Source organism: Enoplosus armatus, chromosome 17 (genome assembly GCF_043641665.1).
Source record: "Enoplosus armatus isolate fEnoArm2 chromosome 17, fEnoArm2.hap1, whole genome shotgun sequence".
Lineage (NCBI taxonomy): Eukaryota > Metazoa > Chordata > Actinopteri > Centrarchiformes > Enoplosidae > Enoplosus > Enoplosus armatus.
Genome location: NC_092196.1, coordinates 21,676,164 through 21,703,003, shown reverse-complemented (window position 1 = coordinate 21,703,003; position 26,840 = coordinate 21,676,164). Strand labels below are relative to the sequence as shown.

The window sequence follows — 26,840 nt, the reverse complement described above, 5'->3', positions numbered from 1 at the left end:
CCTGGCATGATGATTGGTCGTCGGGTGGAAGGATGGAAGGACGGAGGGACAGAGGGACAGAGGGACGGAAGGAAGGAAGGAAGGAAGGAAGGAAGGAAGGAAGGAAGGAAAGGAGTGTTGGCAGGGGTGATGTTTCAAAGGTTAAGGGTCATTTACAGTAAACTACAGATATATACACACACCCAAAATTGTACAGAGAACAAATATGTACATGCTCAGGGTTTCTATTTTTTTTAACTATTACCGACAACTTTCCCAAAATATGTTTTTCGTCCTCCTCCACCTCCTCTTCTTCTTCTTCTTCTGTGGTCGCTGTACTCGCCAACAAAACAAAACATCAGGAGAAGTGTTGCACAGGTCCCTCCTCCTCCTCCTCACCTGTCTGTAGTGTAACAAAGTGGGAGGCGGGGCTTGTAGGCCATCTGGACCAATGACTCAGTGTCACATGACATGGAGGAGGCCTTTAGCTGTTCTTCAGCAGCGTTCTGTCTTCAGAAGGACAGGAGGAGGAGGAGGAGGAGGAGGCGGACGTGGAGGACGAGGAAGCAGCGACCGTGGTGGTGGCAGAGGAAGAGGAGGAGGAGGTGGAGGAGGAAGAGGAGGAGGTGTGGGAAGGGAAGGAGAGCAGCTGTCCGGTCTCAGAGGAGAGGAGGGAGCAGGAGCGCAGGTCGACCGTCTGCAGGGAGGTGCAGCGACGCAGCAACGGGACACACTGCTCCGTCACCTTCACACAACCTGAGACACAGAAACACCGTCAGGGGAGACAGAAGTACTACAACAGAGACCGGAGAGTACACATGAAAACACAAAAATACACAACACCATATTTCAGTATACGCTGATCAAGTGCTGCTTCATTCTTTTCCTCATATTGGACATTTGTAGGAAGTTATGAGTTGTAGTTTAAATCTGCTCTCCTGTCACTTCAGAGTTCTTTGTCTTACTGTAAATATCTGGGTGTAAAATGAACGTCATATAACAAATGTCTCGACTTTAAACACGTTTGTGTTGTTTATTATGTATTCACCTGCCAGGTTAATGTGGGTGAGGCTCTCTCTCAGGGGGGAGATGGGGGAGGTGAGGGTGAGCACCGTCTGGTCTGTGACGTTTCCACACTGACTCAGGTCTAACCTGATCAGGTGAGGAACGTAACGCACCAACAGACGAGACGACGCGTCCGACAGATCCAAACCAGCCAATCGCAGCTCCGTCACGTTCTGGAAACGCCCCACTCTGGTTTCACTGTGAGCTGATGGACCAATCAGAGAACATGACAGATCAGATTGTTCATAAAACCAGTCTCATCTGAACATAAAACTGATGCTTCCTGACTGTTTTAATCACTGTTTACTGTCAGGTGACGGTGGTGTCTCTCACCTGTCCTGGTGTCAGGTGGGGGGGCCAGCAGCTCTCTCAGGTGTGAGTCTTTGAGGTCCTCCACTCTGCTGAGATCCAGAAGTTTCAGACAGGGACAGACGGCCTGACACAGAGCAGAGACTGCCGGCCACGGACAACCAGACACATTCAACTCCAACAGACCTGAACAGAACAGAGGAGACAGGTGAGACAGGTGAGATAGGTGAGACACCTGCTGTGTCTCTGGTAATTCACTTACAAGCTTCGGTGAGAGCTTTCCACCGTACCCCATGGCCTTAATCAACAAATGGAAGTTGCTCAGGTGGATGTGTACGACCAGGTGTCATGTGACTCACAGCTGAGCAAGTTCCATTTTTGAAGAAGGGTGTGGAACGCAGCTGAAAGCTCCAGAAAAAGTTGAGTTTAGAATATTTGCCATTGAGCTTTTTAAGCAGCGAGGACCTCGTGCGCTGTAGACGAGTTCACTCTAAGAGTGTGACAGCAGGCCAGATGTTCTGAGTTACCGATCCAGTCAACAGGTAAACAGGAAGTGTTGGAAGCACCTTGTAAGCGGTTGATGAGCCACATCAGCTGTTTCTTGGAGATGTTGGTATAACCCAGGTTGAGGGAGACGGGCTGTCGGCGGATGATGCCGCTCAGCATGGGGGGGGTGATGGAGCGCTGCCGGCTCAGATCGATCTGATTCCACAACCTCTTATCACAACACCTGGGGAGACAGGAACATCATGTAGAGAGAAATCTATCAATACAGGATGGAACATGTTATTGATTACCTCCATCAGCTGCCACCAAGTGGCACACTAGAACTTTAAACACACCTCAAACTGATCAACTAAGTACTGACTCATTCATGATGTCATCTTCATGTAGTTATTCTATAAATGACAGCGACGCAGGAACACATCAAAACTGAAGCTGGTTGATGTTCATCACTAGAATTAGTCTATTACAGACAAACGCTATCGTTTTCCCTCTGATGTCGTCCAGGAATTATCCATAGCCGAACTGTGTCAAAGTCTCCACCGTCCAGTTGTTTATTAAAGACATCCACCTGAACAATCGATTCCTCCAGCTGTGGAGTTCATTCTGACCCTGAACTACACCAGCGTGACGTCAGCGTGTGATGTCAGCGTGTGATGTCACTCACCAGCGGCTCCAGGTGCGGCAGACTCTCATGCAGACACACAGCTCTCTCTGGCTCAGGTGTGTGAACACTCTGAGCCACACGTCACGTGTCATGATGTGGGAGGAGCCAGAGTCCAGTGGCAGACAGCTGGGCTCGGGGCAGGTGGGAGGAGGGCGCACCAGGTGTCTCTCCATCTGAATGGGCCGGGGGGGCGAGGGCACGGCGGGCGGGCTGCGCTTCATCATCTGAGAGCGCGGGGCAAGACGGGACGGCTGCGAGCAGGGAGACGCTGCCATTGCTGACATCATCAGGCCGCCTCCCCCAGGGCCTCCCCCTCCTCCCCCGTTAGAGGTGGGGATGGAAGAGGAGGAGGTGATGTTGTTTCTGGACATCTGGTTCTTACTGTTGCTACGGATCTTGTTGCCGCGGCTGCCTTTGTTCCCACCCCCTCCTCCCCCACTGTGTCTATGATTGGTCAGAACACCACTGGCGTTCTCCTTCTCCCCTCCCTCCCTCCCCCCTCCTGTCCCTCCTCGTGTCCGTCCGTTGCGCGCTTCCTGTCCATTGCTGCGCTGCTTGCCTGTGAAGCCATCGTGCTGTGAGGACGGAGGCATCTGATTGGAGGAGAGGGGTGATGGCGGGGGGAGGGAGGCTGAGTTTTTCCTGGTCCTGTCAGAGGGGGGCGTGTCTTCCTCCTCTCCATCCAGCAGTCCTCCTTTCCGCCCTCGTGGAGGTAACCCTGCTTCTCCTCCTACCCCTCTCCGTCGAGTCTTCTCCCCCACCCCTTGCTCCTCCTCCCGCACCTCCTCCTCCGCCCTGCCTCCCTCCCCCTCCGACTCCTCGCTGGCGCTGAAGCCCAGCTCGGCCAGACGCCGCTCCCTCTCCCTCTCTCTCTCCCGCTCGCTGCGACTCCTCTCTCTCTCCGCCCGCCCCCCAATGCTGTTGCCATAAATGACAGGGGGAGGCGGGGCAGGGGAGGAGGATGAAGGCGAGGAGCCCCCTCCCGCCTGCTCCCCCCTCAGGGAGTCGTCAGAGTCGGACTCGGAGTCGGACTCGGAGCTGGAGCTGGAAGAGGACGAGGACTCGGGTCGACGCTCCAGCAGACACATCCTCTTAAAACGCTCCAGCTTCTCTCTGTGGTGGGAGCGCTGGTCTGCACTCGACGTCCCCCCTGCACCTCCCCCACCTCCTCCTCCTCCTCCCCCGGGTTGAGAAGAAGAGGAAGTTATTGAGGAGCCCTGTGGTCCTCCTGCTCCTCCTCCAGCTGAGGAGTTGGGGCCATTCAACTCCACCGCCTCCTGTTTGGGTTTCTGATGGAGAGAAAAAACTCAAATCAGTTCTTTCAAACGTCGTGAGAGACAGACGGAGAGTTTCCTGTTCAGTCTGTTATTCTGCTGGTCTCAACTGTTTCACCGGACCCTCTGCTGCAGGGCACAACTGATGCAGCCAAATTTACAATTCAGTTGTTCTCATTTACAGATGTTTCGGTTTTCGTTGACAGACAACTCAAGTATGAAACAATGACCAGCTCATGCAGGGCTCCACGCTGGCTTTCATACAAACATGAGAAACATGAAGCTACATTATAACTGTGGCTGCTGAAGAACAGACGCACACGGAAACTGAAACCGGGACAGAGCCGGAGCACCATGCAGCCGCATGCTGTGGACATTTAACATAAGAGTTCAACTTTGGTGATCTTTGAAGACAACTGAGTCAAAGTGTAACAGCAACAGCAGAGGAAGTCTTTTCAGACAAAACAGAACTTTTACACATAAATGAATAAAGTCTTAAGTCTTCGTACCTTTTTGAGGCGTTTTTCGTGGGCGCCCTTCATCTGAGAGAGAGACAGGAAGAAGAGAGACAGTCAGAGCTGTAAACAGGTTCAGCACATCATCATGTCAGACCTCCTCGGTCGTTGGATAAACCAGCTGCAGACGTGTTCACCTTCTTCTTAGGACCGCTGTCCTGAGGTAGCTCCTTCTCCTTCTTCCTCTTGTGTCCCCCCTCTGTCCTCCCCCCCTCCTCCAGGGAGGGAGGGACTTTCTTTTTAGGAGGAGGATCATCGGTGAGCTTCCAGCGGCCCACCTCCCCGTTATCCAGCCTGCGCTTCCCCGAGCCATCCGCCTGGTCCTGGACACCAACATGAGACCGGTTTAATACAGTCAGACGCGCTCAACAACAGGAAGCTTTATTTCATGTAGTCTTCATTTTATGAGAAAACAACGTTTAATATTTCGTGAATTAAACAACTTTATTTCATAATTTTAAAAGCCACAATATCTCAAGAATAAAGTCATTATTTTAGAAATTAAAATACATACAACTTCAGCTCGACTTCACTCAGGAATATTAAAAATTTTTCTCGTCATAACAAATCTAATTATTACTATCCGTTGAAATCCTCTTTCTGACAGAATTACGACTTTATGCTGTAAAGTATATTTTTGTTGTAAAATGAACACTGCAGAAATTAAGAAGACAAAAGCTGTGAGACGCAGAGCTTTCCACAGACGACTGATGACGTGCTGCCGGAGCGACTGAATATTCACACTTCAGATAATCCAGATGAAGTTCAGATATATTTTTTAAGCGCTTGAAGATCAAATCATCATCATCATCATGAAGGGAGCCAATAAAAAGTAGACTGGTCAAATTTGTCTCATATTGACATTTAAGGTGTGTTGATTGATTCAGTCAACTCATGCATTGAGTAACATGAAAGAAAACATTCCACCTTAAAAGTTGCCACCTTTCAGCGGCTCAGTGAATAAGCGATCTTTCCTTCAGTCTACAGCTGACGTTAACTCGTAAAGATGAAACGGTTTCTTTATTTGTGATGATGTTAAACTGCTTGTGCTACATCCACAACGCCTGCAGAAAATGACAGCTAGCTTAGCTATGTTTTTATAGCCTAGCCTGTTAGATGACCCTGACCTCTGCATCCACTGCAACTTTTCCTCACAGTGGATGTTTCCAAGTAAGTAAAGCACAAACTACTTGTGTTCATTGGCATAGCTCAATGCTACGCTAATTACAACCTGCTACATCCATGGTGTCAGCCAACACTACTTAGCTGGATGTTTTGTAATATTCTCAACATGATGAAACTATTCTTAAAGTCAGTCTAACATCTGATCATGTGCTCAGTTATAGTCGAATAATGCATTTAAACACAACCAGCCTCAACTTAACGTCATACGTGTCTGAAACAGTCGTCAGTGGAACATGTAAATAATACCACATTAAGAACTGAGCCCTCTCTAAGACGCTGTGTTGTCATAGTAACAGGCCAGTGTCACAAGAGGAACACACTGTTAAAATGCAAACTGCTGTCACATGTTTTAAACATAAGATCTGATGTCATGGACCATCCTGCAGTAATAATATGATCAAGTATCAGTGTACATGATGGAAAAGTGCCATTAGAGGACACCACATCAGGGCTAGGGCATATCCCCCCCCCGGACCCCCTGAGCTGGCTACTCCATACCCTGGTGGAGGCCCTGATTCATGACATATTACATCTACTATAAAACTGGATGTGGCACAGATATTCCTTTGATGTTGTCAAAGGAAATGTCCCGTTTCCTGAGTCTGAAGGTTTACCGTCTGTACGGTGGCCTTTTTAGGACATCTCAGACGTCAGACTGGACTCAGCTTTGATCAGGTTTAGGAAGCTGATAGGAGAGACTCCTGTTGGGAACTGATGTGTTGGTGAAACAGGAGGACCCTGTGGTGCTGGTCTGACTCCTACCTTACTGGTTTTGCCCTCCTTGTGGCACTTTGGACACTCCCAGCAGTTTGGGATCTCATCGTTGATGATTCCTTCAGCTTTACCCATCTGAGGAGAGAGACACACACACACACTCAGTTCACTACAGTCCGTTACACACACACACACACAGAGTTCACTACAGTCTGTTACACACACACACACACACACACACACACAGAGTTCGCTACAGTCTGTTACACACACACACAGAGTTCACTACAGTCCGTTACACACACACACACACACACACTCAGTTCACTACAGTCCGTTACACACACACACACACACACACACACAGAGTTCACTACAGTCTGTTACACACACACACACACACACACACAGAGTTCACTACAGTCCGTTACACACACACACACACACACACACACACTCAGTTCACTACAGTCCGTTACACACACACACACACTCAGTTCAGTAGTCTGTGTCTCACACACACAGTTCAGTACAGTCTGTTACACACACACACACACACACACACACACAGAGTTCACTACAGTCTGTTACACACACACACACACACACACACACACACAGTTCACTACAGTCTGTTACACACACACACACACACACACACACACACACACACAGTTCACTACAGTCTGTTACACACACACACACAGTTCACTACAGTCTGTCACACACACACACACACAGAGTTCACTACAGTCTGTCACACACACACACACACAGTTCACTACAGTCTGTCACACACACACACACACACACACACACACTCAGTTCACTACAGTCTGTCACACACACACACACACACACACACACACACACACACACACACAGTTCACTACAGTCTGTCACACACACACACACACACACACACACACACACACAGAGTTCACTACAATCTGTCACACACACACACACACACACACACACACACACACTCAGTTCACTACAGTCTGTCACACACACACACACACACACACACACACAGTTCACTACAGTCTGTCACACACACACACACACACACACACAGTTCACTACAGTCTGTCACACACACACACACACACAGTTCACTACAGTCTGTCACACACACACACACACACACACACAGACACACACACACACACACACACACAGTTCACTACAGTCTGTCACACACACACACACAGTTCACTACAGTCTGTTACACACACACACACACAGTTCACTACAGTCTGTCACACACACACACACACACAGTTCACTACAGTCTGTCACACACACACAGTTCACTACAGTCTGTCACACACACACACACACACACACACACACACACACACAGTTCACTACAGTCTGTCACACACACACACACACACACACACAGAGTTCGCTACAGTCTGTTACACACACACACACACACACACACACACACACACACACACACTCAGTTCACTACAGTCCGTTACACACACACACACACACAGAGTTCACTACAGTCTGTTACACACACACACACACACACACACACACACACAGAGTTCACTACAGTCTGTTACACACACACACAGAGTTCACTACAGTCCGTTACACACACACACACACACACACACTCAGTTCACTACAGTCCGTTACACACACACACACACACACACACACACACACACAGAGTTCACTACAGTCTGTTACACACACACACACACAGAGTTCACTACAGTCCGTTACACACACACACACACACACACTCAGTTCACTACAGTCCGTTACACACACACACACACACACACACTCAGTTCAGTAGTCTGTGTCTCACACACACAGTTCAGTACAGTCTGTTACACACACACACACACACACACACACACACACACACACACACACAGAGTTCACTACAGTCTGTTACACACACACACACACACACAGAGTTCACTACAGTCTGTTACACACACACACACAGTTCACTACAGTCTGTCACACACACACACACACACACACACACACACACACACACACAGTTCACTACAGTCTGTCACACACACACACACACACACACACACACAGTTCACTACAGTCTGTCACACACACACACACACACACACACACACACACACACAGTTCACTACAGTCTGTCACACACACACACAGTTCACTACAGTCTGTCACACACACACACACACACACACACACACACACAGTTCACTACAGTCTGTCACACACACACACACACACACACAGTTCACTACAGTCTGTCACACACACACACACACACAGTTCACTACAGTCTGTCACACACACACACAGACACACACACACACACACACACAGTTCACTACAGTCTGTCACACACACACACACACACAGTTCACTACAGTCTGTCACACACACACACACACACAGTTCACTACAGTCTGTTACACACACACACACTCAGTCAACTGTCCATAAAACCTGATAATAACCCAAATATCTGTTGACCATGTTCTCAGTAAGTGACATCATCCTCTCCATGTGTTTGATTTGCATCTTTTCTTTATTCTGCTGCAATGACCCAATTTATCCTCAACGTCATTAAACTTTTATCTCAGAGAAAAGCTGTGAAACGTAAAATCTGATTCTCGTCTCATTTCTGCAGCTGTTACATGTCAAGTGCTTTATGACAGGATATACAGCAGCCAGGATTTCAGTAATACTGGAGGTGGTACCTCTGAGATACAGGGGGGTGGGGGGTAGGGGGTTAGACTCTGATCACTGACCTTGAGACAGCTGGGGTGGATGATTTCGTTGCAGATGGTGCACTCCATCAGAGAGAGGCTGAACTTCTCCTCCTCAGAGTCCACCGTGTCCTCCTTCCCCGCCTCACCGCACGCAAAACACACCGCCGTGTGAGGCAACACCGGCTGCATAGAGACACAGACAGGTGAGTCAGACAGGTAGAGAGAGACACCTGAGAGAGAGACAGGTGTGTGGACATTTAGACAGAAATATGTAGTGTATGTAGTCTGGATTTGGGATCATAAAGCGTGATTTGATTTGAAGATCATATCAGCCCTCCACAGATTCATCATCACACTCCTGTCACACTCATGACGCAGCAGAAACAGATTCATCTATTATAATTATTTTCATGATCAATTCATTTCGTCAGTTTGCAAGATTAAAAATTCTGTTTCCAGCTTCGCACGTTTTTTGTCGTCCTCTTTGACATTAAACTGATCTCTGACTGTTTATAGAACAAAACATTGGAAGACGTCACATGGGACACTCTTCACCGTCTTCTGACATTTCAGAAACCAAATGATTAATCAAGAGAAATAACCCACAGATTAACGATAATGAAAATAGTTGCAGCCCCATATTCCACACATTCTCCTTCCTCATCATTGATGCCTACATTACCCACAATGCAACTGAACTGCCAACAGTTGGAGATTGGTGTGTGTTATGCTAGTAGCGGCTAACATAGCCTGGAGCAAGTAATAACGTTTGAGACAAGCTGCTCCTACTTAAACCACTAGAGGGCGTCTCTCCTTCACCCTCCTCCTACTGAAGGAACAAGAGGAGCACCACCCTCTCCACCCACCCATCCTCTCCCACCTTCATCCTCCTCCTCCCGTAACCACAAATAAATAAATAAGCCTACAACAGAAATAATATGAAGAGCAGCAAAGCGAATACACTCAGTGTGTGTGTGTGTGTGTGTGTGTGTGTGTGTGTGTGTGTGTGTGTGTGTGTATTCAAGCATCTCTGAACCACAGCAATGGATCAAAGCCAACTCTCACTCACAGCACCAGCAACCATCTCTGGTTGCCATGGAAACCCAGCATCCTCTCCTGCTGGGCTCCAGCTGTCCGCTGATGCTATTTGAAGAATCGACATAAAAAAATCCACACCTTCAGTGTTTGAAGAAGACGTACGTGTGTGTGTGTGTGTGTGTGTGTGTGTGTGTGTGTGTGTGTGTGTGTAACGGGGATTTATGTCAACATGTAACTGTGTGTGTGTGTGTGTGTGTGTGTGTGTGTGTGTGTGTGTGTGTGTGTTAACATGTCATTTTGTGGAGCAGGAAATGATACCAGCCTTTGTCTGCCTGTGCACTTGTTCTTGTATCTTTGTGAGGTGGTCTTGGTTCTGGAGTGTGAGAACATTTTGTCCGGTCCTCACTTTATAGATATCTCTCTGTAATATCTGGATGTATTAATCCACTGTGAACAATGCTGCACATCACTGAGCTGGATTAATTGATGACAACTTTGGATTCTTAACTTATTTTTGCATCAATGTGATGAAGAACTTTGTATTTAAATTTAAATAAATTCAAATATTCCCGCCTGTTTCTCTGATCCAGTTTTAGTGAGGGTTGTCGTGGGAATTTCAGGAAAAACAGAAGACTGGCAACAAGGGAGTAGTTCTTGTGGTTTTATTCACGTCTGCAGACGGACGTTTCCCAAGGGATATGTTGTATTTTCCCACTACAAGGGTGATGTCAACAACAGGCCTAACGCACAGTCAGTTTATTACATTATTACTGTCTATTGATCCTGGTCCCATTCTATAGTGAGAAACATCTGTGACGAACTCCGGGACACAAAGACACAAGCTGTGCACGCTGACTGTTGTGACTAAACTTTATTTCGTCACTTTTCTGATGGGGACACACTACAGACTCAAAACCTGCTCAAAAGTAGTATGTAGTCTGGATTTGAGACACAAATACTGTGTCACATGACCTCTACACCAGGCTACGTGAACCAATCAGAACCAAGACTGTTGTCATGACTATTGACAGCAACGGGGACGGTAACTTGTGGTTTCCTTAAAGGTCCTGACTGATGACAATAGAGGACTAAGCTGATGTTGCTGTGTGAGCTACTGTGGTTCAAACTCTTGTTGATACATGCAAGTGTGTGTGTGTGTGTTCTACATGCAAATGTGTGGTTTAAAACTGGCTCAGTGACTCCCTTCAGAAGCTCAATGAAGTATTTAAATCACTTGTTTTTGTATTTCAAGTATTACAGTCGGCCCTTTAACTGTCACACTGACTCATTTCATCTTTCAAACTTCACTTTGTTTTGATGAACGAGACCCAAAACAGAAAAAACTACACATTCACAGATATGTGACCTGTCAATCAAGCTGCTCAGATTGTGATTGTGATTGTGTGTGTGTGTCTCACCGCCGTGCACTGTCTCAGGAGGCAGGACTGCTTCATCCGGCCGGGCCCTCCAAACTTCTTCATGTCCTTACAGAAGTGACACTCTCCACACTCGGTCCTCATGCAGGCCTGGCAGCGCCGGCACCGCGTCCGCCTGCGCCTCGCCCCCCCGCCAGCCCCCCCGCCCAGCGCCTTACTGCCCGACATCCCCGAACAAGTCAGCTGCAGAGACAGAGACAACATATACAGAGGTATGGTAAACAGCTGAGACTGTTTCTGCACTTACTGTCAGTGTTTCACAGAAATAAATACATACAAGTAAAAATCTGAAACACTGTTCAATAATAATAATAATGTCCATGATCTTCACAGACTGCTACAACAAATACTCCTCTGACACACTGATGGAGAATTTTCATGTGTTTCTCATTTAACATCTTCGATCCTGTACCAAAACAAAGATGGCTGCTTAAATGACAGCTGCGTCTTCGTCTGGCTGCCATCTTTGTTTGGGTCATGGATACTACAACTGAAATGATTAGACAATTAATCAATGAGTCATACCATAGAATATAAATTGGCAACTACTTTCATAATTGATTAATGAGTTATTTTTAAGGCTCGTTTTGAAACAAGACGTCATTTTGAAGAAATTATCTTGTCTTGTAAATCGTATATTATATGAATTCCAACAATTGGCAATATTATGGACTCACCAGTTAATTGAGAAAAGAATTGACACATTAATCAACTGAGCAATCGAATCTCAATTCGTCCTTGAATTTACACACGCTGAAATATGGTTATTAAATGGTGTTGACCAAGACTTTTAAATGTGAAATAGACGTCTAAAACGTCTTTCTTACTGTTTCAGACTGAGTCCAGCAGTGTCTCATCTGTTTGATGTTCAGCTGCTGCCACCTACATTGTGTCACGGCTGTTACAGCTGAATACATACATCTGAACATGAGTGTACCATGGAGTGTAACATCCAGCAGGACTCCAGCACTTCATCATCCAGTAAGAGACGACAGTCTGGTAGATGATGACTGAGTGGACGACACTGAAGAAAGTGTAACAGCGGATTCAGACTCTGGCTCTCTCACTGCTGCGTTGTTAAAAGACACATGTCATGGTCCACGCATTCATATTTCTAGCTCCACTGGATTAAAATGGAGGCTCTGCTCTTTATTTACCCGTTGCCATGGTGAATCATAGTATCGAAGCTCCATTGATGATGGCTTTTTATAGTCGTCACGCAGGCACCAACTCTGATCAGCTGCTCTGGACGTTTCCCGTCTCAGAGTTTGTTAAACCTGCTGTCTGGAACAGACCCCAGGTAACAAATCTGATGTTTACATGCACAAACACATGGAAGCACAGTAAAAGGCTGATCAGAGACATGCTTTAGAGGAGATAAACCAGGTCTGTCTGTCTGTCTGTCCTTCATGTCACAAGCATTAAAGTTCCTTCGCACTGAAAAACATCATCACAATCAGAAATACTTTATTGATCCCCGGGGGGAAATTAGACAGATCATGTAATAAAACCTGCTGCATCAGATTCTTGCACCTCTACAGAAATTGTTCAGTTAATCAATTAACGCTTCGATTCATTGTTTAGTTATTTTTAAAGTAAAAAAGCCAAATATTCCCCAGTTTCAGCTGATGATTTTTGGGGATATGGTGCTTTTCTTATGTGATAGTAAATTCAATACAACAAGCAATTTGGTGACATGAACTGGACATAGCTTATTTGTTTTCTGGCATTTTATAGACCAAACGAGTAATAGATTCATGGAGAAAATAATTGGCAGATTAATTGATGATGAAAATAATCGTTTGATGCAGCCTTTGTGACCTAAGAGTTTCAGCTGTGTTACCACTTAATAATCATGATGCTTTCAGAAAACATGCAGAACTTAGCAGAGCTGCAACTGACAATTGTTTCTGATATCGATTAATCTGCCAATTGTTTTGTCTATAAATGTTGTGAGATATGGCTGTAACAAAGGCGACTTATTCAAAGACACTCTCGAATATAACAGACACAGCAGTTCTTGACATATGAAAACAGGGAACCAGAGAGCTTTCTACTGTTCAGCTCTAGTATACAATTCATCGTCATCAGCCTGCGCCGGCGACGCGTCTTGAAAACGTGAGGCTGTGCTGCTTCGTTTGAAGGGGAGGAAGAGTTGGTAAAAGAGACCTTCCATATACTTATACCCGTATATGGACACAGTTCGGGTTTAAAAAGTCAGACAAGCAGAAAACGATAATCTGCAAATGATCATCCAGAACACTTGTTTTCCCTGGCACGTTTTGGCAGCGCACCAGTTGTTGTCTATCAGCTGTAGCATGCTAGTCGGCTCAAACACAGATCCACTGTGTGGGAGCATCACGGGATCCCGGCTAGTTACACAGAAAACGGACAACAAGAAGTGTCAAACTGTGTGCCTGTGTATAACCATATGATAGGGTAGTTGGATTGGCTAGCTAGCAATGGTAGCCTCGACACCCAACTGAAGACACATAAAGTGCAACGTGAAGTATTGATAAATTAGTTAAATAACACAACTGCTAACCAACATTAGGTCTCTCTGACTTATTCATAAACCTTTGTTTGACTGGTTTATTACTGAACCCGGCCGTCACACGCCAAGTCAATTCTCAACCTGTGGGAAACACTGGTTAGAGTAGAGTACAGCTGCCGGGGCTTTAGCCCTTCAGAAGCATTTCACTGAAGCTTTAAGAAAACAGATATACCGTCAGATATACTGCGATATCAACTTTAGGCCATGCTGCCCAGCCCGAGAGTAGATCAGATATTGACAGGTGAGGTGTTACACAAGAGCTGGAACAATTAGTCCATTAATTGAAGCAAAAATACCAAAATTGTTCAGCTACATCACCCAGCCCTGAGTTTTGGTTAATCAGACACAACAAGCAAATTGATGACATCACCTTGAGCTTTAAGAAATTGTGATTTTCTGACATTTTATTGACCAAATGATTAAACACTAATCAATAATGAAAATCATCATTAGTTGCAGCCCTAATTTTAACAACTTGATAACAATATATTGGCCATTATTATATATATTTTCTTTAAATTGACACACACATAAACACTTGGATACGGATCCCCTGAAATGTGTTATTAAAGAATTATGAGAAAAACATGCAGCGAGCAGGACATTTTACAGCCTCTATAACGGCACACCGATAGATTATATCTGTGATAATGTCAGCTGATTTATCGGTCGAGCTCACAGCTAGCAAAACATGTGACCTGGTCAAAATACTAGAATCACAATTTTTGGTGCTCGCTGTTAACGACATAAAGCAGATTAAAGCCTCTGCAGTAGAGCTGTAGCTGTTGACAAATGAATACATTGCTTCTACAGCGTCTCAGATTTTGTTTGTTTGTTTTTTATAGAAAACATAACCCCCACATCTGAGAGGCTGCTAATGTTTGGCATTTTTGTATAAAGAATGACTTGAGAGGTTTAATCAATTATTAAGACATGCTGATTAATTTTATGTTTATCAACGGATTGATTAATTGACTAATCATTGTGGCTCTAATATAAAAATAGTTTCCAGTTTATTTTAAAGTAACACCAAAACCGCAAGCCTGCTGAATCCTTTTTCCAAAATAACCCAGATACTTAGTTTGCTCTTGATAATGTTATTTATTTTTTGCCTTGCTCGTGTTTCTTCTCTTGCTTTAAAGTATGCTCACCCTTTATGCCAGAGTTGTTCACCATGTTTTTGTATATGTGCATTGCTTAATATTAGCAGAATAGAAACACCAGCTTTCTGGGCAGTCTAATGAAATGAGTTAACGTTAGAAAGCTCTCTGGATTGTGTAATCAATTACTAATGTGTTCAAAATCTATGTAAACTTCTCTGTGACTGTCTAAATGCAGACTGGTACCATTTGCATCAGATTGGACAGATAGATTACCAAACCTTACAGCTGGCTAACATAAATTAGCAGCCAAGAATAATGAAGATGCGCATCTGGCACCACTTGCGAGTATAGCTGCTAACGGCTAAAAACTAGCACGTCACAGTAACCTACATTTCGTCAATGGATGCAAACACAACGATAACTGCAAGCGTTTGTAAATGTTAGGTCTATTGTTAATTAATGAAACACGTTTCTGAAATGACACACACTATCAGTCCCCATCCCCCCGTAATCTGAAATGGTAACGTTACGCTTGCTAACATGTTAGCTAGCTGTTCTCCCTTGCACCCTGCAATACGCTTCCTCTTTCATTATCTCTGTTTCATAAAAAACAAACCGGGCAGTCGGAAGTTAGTAAAAAACATGGCTCATAATAAAGAAATAAATAAGATGGTACTGACCTCTTCGTATCAGGTCGCATACTCCTTGGTCGCTCATTAGAAATAATATTAGCCAACAGTTAGCCAACGTTAGCTTCGGTTTAGCGCAGCTAGCCGTCCGCTTCCTTGTTTCTTTCTCCGCCAGGCTGCGGTTAGCTCCCGGTCTGCTTCACATGCGTCCCATAGTCTTAGCTTCTCGTGTTCCAGCTAGCTCCCGGGCTGGCCTAACGAACCCGCGGTGGGTCTAAATGTCTCGATTACCAAACTGATCGATATCGATAAAGTGAAGGGCGCAGTGCTGCTGACTGAGTCGTGCCCATTCACTGCTCTCTCTCTCTCTCTCTCTCTCCCTCCCTCCCTCTCAGTGTGAGTCTACCTCTCTCTCCCCTCCGCTCCGCACGTTACAACGTGTTCTTCTTCTCTTCTTCCCGGGGGGCTTCAAAACACCTAAAATGGCTAATTTTAACTGTAGCGCAGTGTTTTAAATCGACACGCGGGTATAACCCTCCGCAGGAACTAGGTCCCGCTGATCACTGCATTAAAATGAATCAGATATTGTGAATAAAGAGCAGCGCGCGGCTATTGTTCTCCGTGTCTATTGTGTGGCGCCTGGCTGCGGTGTTATGCGTGATTTGGGTCAGTGTTGTGAGTCAGTTAGTCGCCTGTGACACGTTTAACCCCCCGCATTGATTACATCACACAGGTGACTCCAGAAAGCGCTCTCCATTTTTGCCTCGGAGGCAGAGAGAGAGAGAAAAAATGAAATAAATAAATACATGTTGTAAATAACATATGAGCAGCGAAAATATGCACGCTCCGCCTCTGCGTGGTTACGTCACAATGCGTCGGGTGCAGCAAGGTATTTTGGGACTTGTTGTTTTCACTGTGATGTGGTACAGAATTTTTGGCAAGAGCTTTGCTACCCAAATTTGTTATTACAGTTTAAAGTTTGACATGCTCACAGAAGCCCTTTTCAGCCAAGATAAACTGAATGTTAGGAATGACAAATGTAAAAACAGTCATTGTAACAGAATCAGAATCACAAATACTTTATTGATCCCCGGGGGGGAAATTTTACAGTAATACTAAAACTCATAGTTATGCAGAGACACCAAGAATGCCAAGTGGATGCAATCATTCTATTTTACCCTGTAATCTCTAAATGACAAGTTAATTATCCCATTATCACGAGAACATGACTCAGTTTTCCTGATATGAAAGGAAGATTATGTCATGATCTCAAGATAACGGATAAATTAAAATTATTGTGAACATGGTTGTTTTTGGCTTCTGTAATTATGTTATACTGAGCGTCATATGAGTGTTAACACGAACTGCTGTAACTCTGTTCGCACAACCTTACAATCTTAAAACAAGCATTAATAAATTTTATTCTAAAATTAATTAAAGAAATAAACAAACAAAACACATTGAAAATATAAAGGCTGTGTTCCCACCTGTAAAAGGTTTCCCCCCAATGAACAGTGCTGAAACAACTGCCGCATGGTCGAAACTGATGTATGAGCATGTTTATTATCTAACTAGAATTACATATTATACAAAAATCATGAGTGTAATATCTTTAATAGAATTAAGACATTTTAAAATTTAATGTAACTGAAAGAAATGGATACCAATTCCTGAAGTAGAAGTTGTGATAGCGCTATCAGATAACTGAATCAAAATTATGAGACAATACGTCAAAATATTGACAAAAATGTATTTGAGTTCTGAGATTAAAGTCAGAATAAAGAATGTTTATAAATCAGCTTCCAGACGAAAAAGCAAAAGTCAGCTGGTTTAGTGATCGTTTGTGGCAATATCAACATCCCATAATTTGGAGATACATACACAGTCACAATTATGACTGAAAATGTCCAAATTATGACCTGGTATCTTACATGTTTGATTTGTAATCTCATAATCACGATTTATTGTATCAGCAATTTGAATAACTAAGTATTTTTATCATTCCTAGCTGTTAATCATTTTTGTTGTCTTCCTGGCAGAACTGGGCTTCCATACACTATAAAACATTTTATTCTAACGTCACTGTGATTTATGACATTATAGTATAATACTGTGTCGTATTCTTGAGGCAGTGACACACACTTTCATGTTGAACACACTCTCAGTCTCCTGTACAGCACTGTTTGAGTTCCCTCCCCCTCTCTCACCCTTTCCTCCCCCCGCTCTGCCCGGCCTCTCCTGCTAGCTAACAGGCTAGGCTAGCTCGGCGGCTAGCATCTCTCCTTAGTGTAATTAGTTGAGACGCACCGGCTCCATCAACATCACGGTGCTGTTAGGACTGAACTGACTCTCTTAAAATTCACACACGACTCAGACAGACCGCGCACACCGAAGGGACACAGAGTATAGGCATCAAATTATCAAATAACTGAAGATGATTAAGCTCTTTTCCCTGAAGCAGCAGAAGAAAGACGAGGAATCTGCTGGAGGAAACAGAACAGGAGCCGGGGGTAAAAAAGCCAGCGCGGCCCAGCTCCGAATACAGAAAGGTAGGCTAGTTAACAACACCAATGCCCGGTTAGCTGGTCCTGCCTACCTGACTGACGAGTTACCTATAAACCACAGGGTAACACGACCCTCTAAAGTGCCCAGGATACATTCATACTGAAAGTAAAAGAGTGGTATTATTGTAACTCACAGGGGCTAACAGCTAGCACGCTAACTTTAGCCTGAAGTGGTGTTAGCTAACAGCGGCTAGCTTGGTCTATATTTGAAAACAAAACGCAGTCAGCCAGTCAGAAGCTAGCCAATATCAGATCGTTGTAGGCTAGTATGTTAGCACACAGCTAACACTAAACAACACTAAATCCGGAACACACTCGGCACTGCTAACTAGCTCATACTTTACAGTAGCAACAAATATAAGCTTTCTTCGGTGGAATTCTTAGGCTAGTTAGCTAATACCAGCTAGCTTTTAACTAGCTAACTTGCTGTGTCAGCTCTCTGTTTAATTGTCTACAGGGTGACAAACTACTTCTTCTACATTTTGTCAGATTTTACTGAGGTGAAGAACAGTTTGATTGGCAGCTAACCAGCTAGTTTTGGTGTCAGCAAACAGTTTTCTTTCTTTCTACCATTCAACATTTCACTCTTTAATAAAAACAAGAGTGATTTCTTCTCCTTAGAGGTTCACTAAACTCCGGGAGGTGAGTTGACATCGTGAGGACTAAAAACACACACTGACCAACGTCCTGATAAACCAGCTGCTGAGACAAACCTGTAGACAGAGGTGATAACAGATCTGACAGGCAGTGTGTTAATGTGAGGAGCTGCAGGTGAAGCAGTGACGGGGGTTGGTGGTGTGGATGGTTAGCAGGTTGCTTCCTCCTCCAACAGAGTCTTCCTCAGCCTGTGGGCAGACATACACTAAAAACCAAAACACACGATGACATGCAGCTTCCCCTCCGACTGTCAGTGGATACACACACCTGGTTCAGGTAGACACTGAAGTACTTGATCATCTCACAGCGTGAAAACTCGCCTTTTTTCTCGCAACTGGGTTTGATGCGTTTTCTTTGACACTCAAAACAGATTAAACAGGTCCTCCAAAGGAAACTGGACTGTTACAATCATATTGTTCAGTTTAAAGATTCATCGTCACTGTTTGTGCTACAACACTGTACATCATCTTATTATTGATGACAGAGTTATCAGATTATGATTGTTCTTTTAATAATTTTCCAGTGCTGTACTGAACGCATCCATGGCTAGTAGTCCTACTACTAGTAGACATATTGGACTCTGTGTTGGCTTAACGTCCTTAGTGAGGCCACAGTCATCAAAACAGGTACAAATACTGATACTTTGATTAGGTTATCATTTCCTAATGATACTTCTTTTCACCAATTCTCTAACTGCTTTATACTGCTATAAAGAATTTCCATCTAACTTCTAAATAACCTATTTTACAAAATAAATATATCGACTGAAGTAAACACAGAGTCACTGGAGTCTGTATAGTTTAATGCAACACAGTAGAAACACTACTTTGTTTGCTTTCACTTGCCCAGTCGTTGTTTGACTGCAGTCTTCATGAAGGAGAGGACACAACTAAAAGCAAAGGGAATCAAGTGCTGATTTTTCCCCTTAAAGTGATCAATTTGGATTTTTGTAGAGAGCTAAAGACTTTGATATTATTAGTTCTAATTTCTTTTGTTGTTGTTGTTGAAAACACATTGTTCCAAAGCTGTACATTGTCAGATTCTTTGTAAGACCCTGCTGTAGTTGTTGATTTTAAACTATGTGATGAATAAATTACATATTTCTAACACCACATTACTTTTTTCAAAGCTCTTTTCTGGGGGAAACCCTGAGATTAAGACACTTAAAAAAGCTTTTCCTGATCGCTGCACTTTGAGTCAAACATCGCACTCCTTCTCAGAGTCATAAGTCAGTCAGATGTGAACACACAGACATGAAACACATGTTGAATTATTCAGTGTGACCTACACTTCCTGACGATATTGGATTTCTGTTATTGATATATTGTAAAGTATCATATCTGATGTCTTTCAGACATCAATGAGTTGAACCTGCCAAAGACGTGTGAGATCAACTTCCCCGATGACGATGACCTCCTCAACTTCAGACTCATCATCTCACCAGACGAGGTGTGTGTGTGTGTGTGTGTGTGTGTGTGTGTGTGTGTGTGTGTGTGTGTGTGTGTGTGTGTGTGTGTGTGTGTGTGTGTGTGTGTGTGTGTGTGTGTGTGTGTGTGTGTGTGTGTGTCTTGTATCAGCTACAGAGTCAATCTGAAGATTCACATTTGAACAAAATAGATTTAATGTACTTCCATTTAAACTGTCAATAGACAATATTCTGATCCTTTGTTCAGTAAAGGTCTCTTTGGGGCCTTCTTCTCATCACCTGGTGTTTCTCACCTGTCTGACTTTGCTTACTGACGTTAACGGATGTCAGACTCTCACCTGACAGAATACTAATATTATTATCACTGATAGAAGTGATGGACACGACCAAAACCAGTTTATTCCAGTTTGGGACTGAATTATCCTTCACCTAACATCAGACGACATGGCTGTGGTCAGAAGTGTTGCACCTGTAACCACACCCGACAGTGATGTCACAGTGTTCTGGAGTACACCTGCACAGTAGTGGAAGAAGTAGTAAAATCATTTACTTAAGTAAAAGTAGTAATACCACAGTATAAAAATACTCTGTCACTAGTACCAGTCCCAGAAGTATTGTATTTGTATATTAGTATTAAAAGTACTCATGATGCTGAGGGGCTACTGTCAGTATTCTACTGTTATATTATTGGATCATTATTATTGATGTGTTAATATGTAAGCGGTACTTTAATGTTGTTTTGTGAACTGCTCAAATGTTTTGTTTGTGAAAAAATAATCAGTAACTTTAGGTCCAGTAGTAGGAGTTACTCAGAATTGTACTAGTGGTTGAGTAAATGTACTTAGTTCAGCTGGTGTTGAACAGCTCTGATAACAGCTGTGATGATAATTACATGTTTGCTGCACATGAACAGAAGGGTGTGTAAGATCTCTCATGTTTGTGTTTGTCTCACAGGGATTTTACAAAGGAGGAAAATTTGTCTTCAGCTTTAAGGTGAGAAGCACCTGTCACCTGTCCTCTCTGTCCGTGATCTTCATCTTTATGGTGGCCTGAAACAAAGGTGTACCCAACACACAGCACATGATTCGTTTACAGAGAACAAAGTAACTGAAGCTGACTAGTGATATCAAAACATTTGTTGATTATTTTATTTTTTAATAGATTGTTCTGTATTGCACTGCATATTTTTACATTGTAGATTCACTCATAGGTTTCCACAGACACATTGTGGGAAGAAGGGGTCCTTAAAATGTAAATCATTAAAGTCCAACTGAAATCACATTTAGTCCCTTTGTCTGGTGTCTCGTTCAACGAGCTGCAGGACAAGACGTGTGTTCAAGTCTGTAGTTAGAAAAGGAGGAGACGTTAGCATGAAGCTAATGTGGTTGTTGTTCAGAGTCTGTGGCTCTTGTGTTGTGTAGGCTGCTGATTGGCTCAGTGTGACTGTCTGCTCTGCCTACGATACAACGCTGATGTCATTGCTTTATGCAAGATTTGATTGGCTGTATTGAAATGAAATGAAATTGAAATGTAATTGAAAGCCTCGATCTGCGCAGACGGGGAAGTAACCGGGGGCCCATCATGAAACCAAAAATCTCCCTTTTCTCCCTCCCACAGGAAGTGGTTTTATGTTGCTGTAGCAGATGAAAAACATTAACATACATTTCATTTCAGTTGGACTTTTGGGGTCAAGACTTGGTTTATGGGTCTGGTTAGCTTTGGGTTCGGATGTAGTGGTTATGGTTAAGGGAATAAACATAAGGCAATGTTGCAAAGTTTTGTGTGTGTGTTTCAGGTAGGACCGGGTTACCCCCACGACCCCCCCAAGGTAAAGTGTGAGACGATGGTGTATCACCCCAACATCGACCTGGAAGGAAACGTCTGCCTAAATATCTTAAGGTCTGAACAAACCTTCAGTAGCTTTCATTCATTTCACTTTAAAGTTCAAAATAATCTGAACTCAAGGGCCACTTACTAACATTTTCTGCAGCTAGGTGATGTTGGGCCTCTTTTGACTCCCCCACCCCCTGTTGTATGTAACTTAACACCTTTAGGTTCCCATAAAGTACACAAAGACCCAAAACTACCAGCTACCTGCCTCAGGTCAACATCGTGGAGAAAAATGCACCAAAATAAACCACAAAAAGTTCTTAAAACTACAAGAAACAATGCAGGACCTGCTACAGCTGCAGAGGAGCAGAGTCAAAATATCACAATCAAATAATGCAGCGAACCTGATACGTTTGGGGCCCCTGGGGGTCTGAGGCCCCTGGGGGTCTGGGGGGCTTGAGGGCCTGGGGCAGTTGTGGTTATCCAGCCTTGATCATAATACCTCAGACAACACTGGGAGAGCTCTGGTTTGATCTGTGAGATGCTGTATAATGTTATCAAGTATGACTTTGTGTGTGGAAATCAGTCCACCTTAAATTTACAGACGAACATTTTCACTAAATGAACAGTTTCCTTTTTTATTCAGTCCAGTTTTATTTATAGAAGAGAAGTTATCATCAGAGCAGCTGTAGACGTCTTCGTAATGTTACATGGAGATAAACAACATGTTGGAACCTGCAGACAGCCCCTCAAACGGTTCTCAGGACGTTGTTGCTGCGTTGTGAACGTGTTCTGTCTTCTTGTCCACAGAGAGGACTGGAAGCCTGTGCTGACAATAAACTCCATCATCTACGGTCTACAGTATCTATTTCTAGTGAGTTACACACACTCACACCTTTCTCACTGAATGTTTTGTGTGAGCCTCTTCTCCAACAGATGAAGGTGTAGGTCATGTGACTCTGTGACAGAGTAACGTCAACAGGGTAGAGGTCCAGGTCTTACTGGTAGTCCACATTAAAAGTGAGGCGTGAGCAAGTTGTGTAAACTACTAAGGGTTCGGTCTGTTCAATCTGTAACTTCCAGATCAACATTAATGTGTTATTGTGACTCCCCCCTCTCCTCCCCCCTCCAGGAACCTAACCCTGAGGATCCTTTGAACAAGGAGGCAGCAGAAGTCCTCCAGACAAACCGGCGGCTCTTTGAGCAGAACGTCCATCGCTCTCTGAGGGGGGGCTACGTGGGCGCCACCTACTTCGAGAGGTGTCTTAAATAACTTGACGTCCCATGATTGTCCAGACTCCCCCACCCTTCCCCCTACACTCCTCACCTCCACCCCCCCTCCCCCCCCCCCCCCAGTCCTCAGTCCTGCTCGTTGGCAGAAGCAGGAGCTGCGGCGACAGAAAGCAGCACGCCAGAAGACGCTTTTCTGTTTTAAAACAAAAGACGACAACGAAACCCCCCTCCCCTCTTCCTCCTCCCTTCGCCCCCCCCCCTCCCTCCCTCCCTCCCTCCCGTATTTCTCTCTGTTTTACTTCCAAGACGCAGCATTCAACCGTTTACACACCACAGGGGGACGCCAACACAACACACACCGGAACTGGACTTGAAAAGATGGCCGACAGCGAGCAGCACCCGATGGTGATGATGCAGGACGGGGGGGGGGGGGTGGGGGGTGTCAGTGAATGTTGACTTGGGTGAGTCAATAATTCAAGAGCGCCATGACACTGATGATGATGATGATGATGATACCGACATGATTTTCTTTTCTTTTTCATTTTCTGCGTGTGGCGAAGACACCTGCATCACACAGGTGGTCAGGAGGCCACGCCCCCTCCCTCTCGCCTCCTTTTGTTTGTCCGTAACACGTCAGCTGGCAGCAAACTCCAAACTCACAAACAACAGTTCATCCGTTCACCCAGGATTTCCGTACAGGGCTGGTTGCCATGGCGACTCGACAGCGGCTGTAACCATGGTTGCCTGGCAACCTCACAGTGACGACAAGACTTAAGGAAGTCACTACGCCCGGCTGTTGTTTGTCAAGAAATAGTTCCCCCCTAAGACCACACATTATCGTGGTGTTCTTGGCTAGTGACCGCATGGGGGGACGGGCTTGATGGAGTAGGGGGGGCCTGATGTAGGAAGGACCTGGTGGAGTAGGGGGGCCTGGTGGGGTGGAAGGGACCTGATGGAGTAGGAGGGACTTGTCAGAGTGGGAGGGGCTTTGAGTCTCAACGAGAGCAGATGCCTTAAGAAGTCCCTCAAGACATGAGTTTCCTGGAGGACGTGGACTCAGCCGGCTGTACCTCTGCAGCTGTCAATATGATGGTGTCCGAGCTAGGGGGAGTGGTCTGTCAGAGTGGGAGGGGCTTGTGAGTCACAACACGATCAGGTATGCCTTAAAAAGTTCCTTAAAGCAAGACGACAAAACAGTTTTCAGCCTTTGATGACTCACCAGCTGTTGGTTTAATGATGTCAGTGCTGGAGGGAGGGGCTAGTGAATCATTGTAGGAGGAGCTTGTCCGAGTGGGAGCCATAGTGGAAGCAGGTGCGCCTTAAAAAGTAAGACCTTGATGGTTTTAAGCCTGCGGTGACGAGACAATAACCTGGCAGTCTGCAGTTGGTCACATGACCACATGATGAGCTGCAGGTGAGACAGGTGGAGGTGAAGGTGTCTGGCCGGTTTTTGCTCAAAATGCTGAGATGAATCAGTTTGGAGTTTGCTGCTGAATCACACACACACACACACACACACACACACTCACACTCTCTCTCAGCGTCAGGGGGCGGAGCGTTGTGTCAGGTGGGTGGGGCTACTGCGGGTGGGGAGGGTCAGTGTGTTTGTTTAAAGGAGGGGGGTGGGTGGGGTTTATTGGGGAGGGGCTTTAGGTTCTCTTTTCGGCGGGTGGGAGGGTTGATGTGGGCGGGGTCACGGAGGGGCGGGGCTTAAAATGTAATGATTCTATTGTGTATATTGAAACCCCAGCTGTTCACATTGACTGCAATATGATTTATGTTAAATAAAATATGAACTTGAATGATAACAATTGTGACGTCATCTGTGACACAAACAAAACGCATCATCACAGTTTAATGACCTCAAACTAGAGAACAGAATCATGAAAGTTAAAAATATATTGATAAAAGAAAATAAAACTACCTTCTATCTTTTTGATTGTAAGATTGTAAGTGAACTTTGAGATTATTTAAGGATCAACTTTCATGCTCAACTTTCTAAAATGTTTATTATTAATAATAAATCAGCTCTTAACTGAAACATTTATATATTCATATTTAAATGTTAATAAATGTAACGTCTTGTGTTGTTTTATCTGAATTGAATATTGTGCTGTCATACATACTACATATTTTATTAAAACATCTGGACACTGAATCAGCTGTTCACACATCTGGCTCCTTTAGGCAGAAATACTGCCACACAAAGAAGTCACATCCCCACCATGTTTCTCTGGCAGCTCCTCACAGGCATTGTGGGAAATGTAGGAAATCATGAACAGGAAAGTAGAATGAATTTAAACATTTCTGCTTCGTTGTCTTTTATTCAGAAATATTCATTAAAACATGATTCTCTCTTCAGTTTGTTCTTCTGTTATTTTCTAGTTTCTTTTGTGTTTAAAACCTGAATCTGTTTCTAGAAGATGCTGCCTGTTTGAATCTTACAGAACTCATCAGTCGATCAGTTCAGTTTGATTCCTTCCACCAACACATTTGGAGGAAGATTTCACTCACATCATCCTGCACTGACACATTTAACCAGCTGGGGGCGCCACGCTTCAACCAGCTGACCGTCTGCTCCAAAACCAGCAACAACCCAAGTGACTTCTTTGGGTTTAGTCAGATTGCAGCCAATCAGCTGACAGCAGCGGACACAGGAGGAACATACAGGAAGTGAACTGATGGTGTGAAACCATTTCCTGGTTCCAGCTGCTCAGATGCAGATGTGCTGCTTTTCCTCTGAATGCTGTTAATAATTGAAATGTCTTGTTAATAATGTGGAGCTTTGTGAAGGCGTCACTTTGGGCTCTGGGTCATTGTGACCAAACAATCCATCAATTAATGGAGAAAATAATCAGCTGATTCATCCACAATGAACTAATAATCATTAGCTGATAGTTCAGAATGAGCTCCACCTCAACCAACTCCAACAGTAACATCCTGCTTCACATTAATGATGAGGAATAATCCTCTAATGACAGAATCTATAACAGGAGGACAGACACAGGGGACATCTGACTGCTGGAATACTTTAAGGACAGTTTACTGATTATACTCACAGGACTTTTACTGTGAGTATTTGTGCAGTGTGGTATTAGTACTTTTGTCCTTATTTATTTATTTTCATCATCTTCATGAAAATTAGTCTGAAATATTTGTGACATTTGTCTTTATTTAACAGCTTTGCTCAAATGTTGCGTGAGCGAATCCTCATGATTGGCTGAAAGGTGAGGGGGGCGGAGACAACTCCACTGTCATTAAAGGCGACATCATGAAGTCAAAGTCATATTGGGAAAATGCCATTATGAAATAAAACAGACTTTTTAAAAAACGGCATTTTGAGATATAACATTATGTGAATTTCTGATAAAATAACATTTAATCATGAGTTTGAATAATTTATTAATTACGCAATTCATG

General features: G+C 44.3%; 2 protein-coding genes across 2 annotated transcripts; one reads left to right on the top strand and one right to left on the bottom strand.

The window, feature by feature from the left end:
* Window positions 1–221: 221 nt before the first annotated feature.
* Window positions 222–11,592, bottom strand: LOC139300430 (F-box/LRR-repeat protein 19). The gene is made up of 10 exons (XM_070923535.1): window positions 11,407–11,592; window positions 8,990–9,133; window positions 6,261–6,347; window positions 4,451–4,636; window positions 4,308–4,340; window positions 2,525–3,813; window positions 1,920–2,083; window positions 1,378–1,539; window positions 1,028–1,249; window positions 222–735 (listed from the first exon to the last, which is right to left on the bottom strand). Exons 1-10 carry the CDS (start codon window positions 11,590–11,592, stop codon window positions 464–466), a joined length of 2,745 nt encoding a protein of 914 aa, XP_070779636.1. The 3' UTR covers window positions 222–463.
* Window positions 11,593–17,986: 6,394 nt separating this feature from the next.
* On the top strand, window positions 17,987–24,321 carry ube2m (ubiquitin conjugating enzyme E2 M). The gene is made up of 6 exons (XM_070923443.1): window positions 17,987–18,259; window positions 20,286–20,380; window positions 21,312–21,350; window positions 22,153–22,256; window positions 22,998–23,061; window positions 23,320–24,321. Exons 1-6 carry the CDS (start codon window positions 18,145–18,147, stop codon window positions 23,458–23,460), a joined length of 558 nt encoding a protein of 185 aa, XP_070779544.1. The 5' UTR covers window positions 17,987–18,144; the 3' UTR covers window positions 23,461–24,321.
* Window positions 24,322–26,840: the final 2,519 nt, after the last annotated feature.